We start from the raw sequence: 6,019 nt of genomic DNA, 5'->3' as shown, positions 1-6,019 counted from the left end.
AAGAGGTGAAAAAGAGAGTCCAGGCAGGATGGAGTGGATGGAGAACATATTCTGGAGTGATTTGTGACCAAAAGGTGTCAGCAAAAGTCAAAGAAAAAGTTTACAAGACAGTGGTGAGACCAGTTATGCTGTCTGGTCTGGAGACAGTGGCATTGACAATAAGACAGGAGAAAGAACTGAAAGTGACAGAAATGAAGATGTTGAGGTTCTCCTTAGGAGTGACAATGATGGATAAGATTAGGAATGAGATCATCATCAGAGGTACAGCTCAGGTTGAACAACTGGGAGATAAAGTTAGAGAGGCCAGACTGAGATGGTTTGGACATGTTCAGAGGAGGGACAGTGGGTATACTGGTAGAAGGATGTTAGAAATGCAGCTGCCAGGAAAAAGACCATGAGGGATGCCGAAGAGGAAATTTATGGATGTAGTTAGAGAGGACATGAAGGTAGATAGAGTGAGGACAGAGTGAGATGGAGGATGACTCGCTGTGGCGACCCCTGAAGAGGGAAAAGCCACACACACTCAATATAAAAAGAGATTAATAAAATGTAATCAAAAACTATATTTTTACAACAATTCTATTTACACTAATTAAATTATATTCATGGTTATTATATTGCATTGTTCCTTAGAAATTGCCCCACCTTCACAAACAACATATTCTTGTATGTGAACAACATATTGTGCTCATCTTCCTTTTGTATTTGTAATTTCATTTCTTCAAACATGTCAACATAAAGTGGACCAAAAACACTAGAGCTATGCGCTTTCCCAGCAGCGGGGCTTAAAAACCTCCGTCCTCTTGTCTGAGTGGCAATAACGTGCCGACTGCGAGCCGCCTCAGGGAGCCTGTTTGAAAACATATTAGATGACAGGAATGTGCACTGGGTTTATAAAAACAAACCAGTTTCTTATGAATAAATGGGAGAGCCTAGTGTTTGTCTGAAACATCTGGTTGCATAAAATATAATAAAGCAGTTTTTGCAAAGGTTTGTAAAAAAACAAAAAATAAAATAAGACTTGCTAATATCTAGGAAAAGACTGCAGATGAATCGAAGTTTTGACAGTTGAGGCATTGCTGCATAGTCGAAATGTGCAATTAGTAAAGTGAACTCGATCAATGCTATAAACTGGAAATGAGTGCATGAGTCAAAGAACCCCACCACTCTGCTGCAGCTCTCTGAATTTATTCAGCAGTTATGCAATTCAACCCCCTGGTAATGCGACTTACTCACTTTGAAGCCGTTCGTGCATCGTAATTTTGTTCCTGATCCCTGTGGGCGTGAGCTGCTGTAGAATCAGAAGAATTTCCATCATCTCTTTTTTTTATTATATCATTTTTATTTTTTCTATAATTGTATTTGTTTTCCTTCAGCTAGAGGTCTAGATTAATTTAGACAAGTATAAATCACAAAATTATAGTAAAACATGTTTTGTTTATCTGTTATATAATAGGGCTCCATAAATTATTGCTATCAAGCTCTTATGTAATACTTCTTATGCGCCTCTGTGGGAAAAAACTATTTTACTGTGGTGCTTTTGGTCCAACTAGCTCTATAAATAAATGTCAAGTTTCTTTCTTGAGCTTCCTAAAAGTCCAAGTAGTTCACATGATTTAGGTGCTGTGTTTGTACAAGTTGTTCAAATAGGCAGAAGAGTCACCATACTGAGAAATACAACTCATCCTTTTCTTCTGTCCCACTGTTTCTTGTTGTATGAATCAAAGATTCCTACCGTTTCACCCAGTAATGGGAAATAATAAAGTGTAAATGGCCAAATCAGCCTCTACCCAGATTAAACCCGGGCCAGAGGGATAAACTGTCCTAGGCCAAACTACTCAGGGGTGTAAAATAGCCTATACTATAACCCTTACCCTCGCATACAGCTAGGAAATCCCTTTGTATAATGTTTATGAAGTTTGGGGATTTTTCTTTTTAACTTTAGGGCTAGAAATCCTGATGACATCACTCCAGACCAATACAACAAAATGAGTTTTCAAACTGGCACTCTCTTAAACATAACTATCTTGTTGTTATCCAGGTGATAATTTGGCAAATTTCAACAAACTACTCGTCGTTTTGAAGCTTTTTAGATGAAGAATTTGAAAATTACATGAACTCAATATTTAAAGAATTCCCATTGTGACTCATTTTGTCAACACACAGCAGGTCCCATTTTCTAAGAAAGTCTTACAGTGTGACACTGCTACAAGCATGGTTTTTTCCCCACTCTCCTTTTCCTCATCTGCCTCCCCCTCTGTTTAGTGTTTGACTTTCATACAGCGTACATTTAATTTCCTTTTAATGTTGGACTGATATCTCTGTTAGAGCTTTGTGATGTACTGGGACTTGATTCTCATGCAGCAAAAATTGTACAGTTCGGCATCTGTTAAATCTTGCATCCTTCAGTGTGACATGGGTCTCTATCAAGATTTTAGGATCTCAATCTTTAGCAGTGTGCCATGCATGGTTTGTTTGTAAAGGACAAAAATCGCAGTGTGAGCCGGGTGTGGGCATCCTCTACACACGCATTGAGGTGCTCTTGTTTATCACATCATAATGAGGTAAAGACATTTGTCATGAGCACTTTTTCATTTGATATTGTTTGTTACGTAAGACAATCGGCTAGTCATTGGCTTCGTATTGTGTTTCATTATGAAGTATGGCTATAGTGTGTTACCTTGATAATCAGCAGAAGTTATATTTTCAATTAGAGGTCACAGACTTGAAGGAAAGTGTGATTAGCATACAGTATTTTATTTTTCCAGAACACTGGAATAACCATTGATTAAACTGGCATCTACAGACGAAGAGATGTGCACAGATTTTGGAGCAATATCTCTTTCTTTTGCTCACCTTGAATCTTGCATTGTTGATGCTTCTGACTGTGTCTTTGACGTGCTAAATGCACTTTGAGTAGTCGGCACTAAAGATCTGCATGGATTACATCAGCTAGATGGTGCATTAGAGCTCTAGTGGTGTCTGGTTAAGTAGTTGGTGTTGCCTTATGTCAGAGCCACACTGAGCCTTTTTACGCCACTGACCGACAGTCACACACTCTGCAGCTTAAGTGCGTGACCTGGTGCTATCTGCCAGAGAAAGAGTATTTTTAGCTGCAGGAACTACAGGGATGCCTAAAGATGCAGCTGAAGGCTAATGAAGACGGGGTTTAATTCCTCCTGCCAATCCCTTTGCATTTAGTGCTCCAAATTAGAAACTCGCACTGAAAATATAAGGAAGTAAGTGTGTTTCGTGCTTGTGTGTAGATAGGATTTTCTTTAATTTCTCGTTTGCCCCCTGCTCTTTGTGCGCTAAAAGAATCACCATAAGGACTTGAGCTTCTGGTTGTTAAGGGCAGACTGAGAGACACTGAAAGAGCGTTAAAGCTGAGTTTTTCTACGCCGGCCTCTTTTCTTCCTCCCTTCATTTCAGTTCAAGTTGGCCATTAGAAATCACAGTAATAGGTGGGAACCTCCCCCTGCTCTGCCTGGGAGTGTCCAGGGATAATAGCATCAGGGACACCTGGTACCATCACACAGAGGACACAGAGGCTCAGAGAGGAAGGCTGGAAAGCTGGAGAAAGCGGCGGGCGGCAGCAGGCAGTTATGGCACACAAACATGGACACGCTAGAGAACGGGTGAGTTCCTCCTGATGTACACGTTACTGGATATCCCGAACATGGATCAGTTGAGTTAACTTATGACTTGTTATGAGTTTTCTATCTTCTTTTTTCCTGATATCTTTGAGTTACCCAAAAGAAACTTCAGGTAAAGTTATCTTAAAGTTATCTGAGGCTTCGTTTCATCTCACCCAACAAAGGCCATTCAAACAGTTCCAGAGGGTTCTGTGTAAAAGTAGCAGGAATATTTTGCAGTCTTCTGTAATAAGGAGTAATTCATCGTTAATTAGATCGAGCTAATGTTTTATTCAATGTTGTAGCCTGAAGAGAAGCGCCACTTCTTTTATGTATTCATAAACTGATAAAAGAAAGTGCAGACTCCAAATTGTCTGCTGTTATCTGAATAAACTGATGCAAAGTAAAACTAGATGTTCTGTTTTGAGACCGGTTCCACACTTCAGTTGTTAAAACAGGCGTGCTGGGCTCATTCTGACTCCCAAGCTTCTTGAGTTACTTTTTGCTCTCACAGTAAAACTTTAAGTATCAATGCTTATTGAAATTAAGACTGTGGGATTAAAACATGCAGAGATTGACGTACTAAACTTCATGTGTCATATGATATATCCTGGGCTGTATATGTGCTACAGTGATGATCAAATCTTACCCACCTTGTTGTTGGTCTAACACTGTGTGGATCTTAATTCATTTCCTGTGTGTTGTGTCAACTCTGTTGTCCTGCTTGATAGTTTGCACTCCAAATACATGTGGACGATGAAAATAAGGGACGGGGGGAATGTGACAGCACTGTTGCAATGAATGAAGACATGTCAACTGCGTGTGGATCCTTAATGATGGACTAGTAGCTTTTTTTATCTCTTCTGTGGAGGAAAAACTCATGATGAGAAATGTGAAAAGACCAAAAGAGCAAAATAATTTAGGGAAATGCTGCAAGGTATTCTGCAGGCAGCAAGCATGAGTACATTCCAGTAGACATTGTTATGACATGAAACAGTTTGGAAGACGGAGGCACAACATCAAAGTCTGATCAGGGATTTTGACTCTAAGCCACCAAGATGAGAGGAGGAATTCTTGGAAAGATGGACTTTTTGATATCTTTGCTGCACCTGATCAGGCTTCAGGTAACGGTATGATACAGTTTGCCTCAGGGGAACTTGTTTCGCCATCATCTGTCCCACTGATGTGCATATGTTTATTTAAATGTTGAATAACTGCCTTACATGTCTCAGTACCCATTGTATTTATCCACAGATTTTAAGTTTTGACACTCCAGATTTTGAAGTTTAAAGATTTGTATGAAATGCTAGGCTAGCAAGCAGACCCGTTTTCTGATGCATTTCATGTGTTTCCAGGTCTTTGATCATGGGCTCTTTGAAGGGTTTGGTTAATACAGTAAATCACATCTAACAACAACTCAAGCCTTGAACAAAGCATAAATCACAGAACAGGAGAGAACATCTAAAAATAATCTCCAGCTCTCCGCTTCCTGTTCCACCTGTGTTTTCCTAAAACAAGCTGATTTCCTTTTTCTTTGAAAGGACAGTTCTGTGCCTAAAACAGCACAAAGAGCCTAAATGATATAATCAGAGTACGAACCCATTATGTAAGCATACAGAGCATCATCACTGTTGATGCATGATGATGCCGATGATGTTTTTTGTTCCCGTCCTCTCGGTTTCACTGATGTTCCTTAATTTGTTCAAACTGATTCCAAAATCCAAACACCAAGATTTTTTAATTACTAAATTTGAGGATTGTTTGGCTGTAAATCTGTTTTATTTCATCTTGTTTCCTTCAGATTCAGTTTGCAAATGCGGAGGACAAACAGGAGTTTAGCAAGTTTCCGACTAAAGCGGGCCGCCGCTCTCTCTCCAGGTCCATCTCGCAGTCATCCACAGACAGCTACAGCTCAGGTGAATTAGCTTTTTTTTACTCAAATGCCGACTCATTGATTAACTTTAGGTGCATACTTTAAAGGTGCACATGTAATTGTTTTATCATGCCTAACCATAAATGCAAGTTGATATGTAGAGGATGAATGCACATGGTTACACAGGTACAGGAAGTACAAGCTCAAACTTTCACACAGTAAATTTGATGTATTTTGATAATTGGTTCCCTCCTGCATTTTGGCACCAAAGTGATTTTTTTGTGTTCTTCTTTTCCTAGCTGCATCTTACACCGACAGCTCGGATGATGAAACCTCCCCCCGGGACAAAGCCCAGGTCAACACCCACGGCAGCACCGACTTCTGCGTAAAGAACATCAAACAGGCGGAGTTTGGCCGGCGAGAAATTGAAATCGCAGAGCAAGGTACGTCTGACCTCACACACAGAGTCTGACCTCACACACAGAGTATGACCTCACACACAGAGTATGAC

The 6,019-nt window shown here is 40.0% G+C and overlaps 1 protein-coding gene across 1 annotated transcript in view; it reads left to right on the top strand.

The window, feature by feature from the left end:
- Positions 1 to 6,019, top strand: part of ahcyl1 (adenosylhomocysteinase-like 1) — a 21,935-nt gene that overhangs the window by 5,724 nt on the left and 10,192 nt on the right. Inside the window, exons 2-3 of the mRNA XM_037684896.1 lie at positions 5,437 to 5,551; positions 5,808 to 5,951. Coding sequence (XP_037540824.1) covers positions 5,437 to 5,551; positions 5,808 to 5,951 — 259 coding nt within the window. The remainder of the gene's footprint in view (positions 1 to 5,436; positions 5,552 to 5,807; positions 5,952 to 6,019) is intronic.

Source organism: Nematolebias whitei, chromosome 11 (assembly GCF_014905685.2).
Source record: "Nematolebias whitei isolate Nwh7 chromosome 11, NemWhi1, whole genome shotgun sequence".
Classification (NCBI taxonomy): Eukaryota; Metazoa; Chordata; class Actinopteri; order Cyprinodontiformes; family Rivulidae; genus Nematolebias; species Nematolebias whitei.
This window is presented reverse-complemented; position numbering and strand designations above follow the sequence as displayed.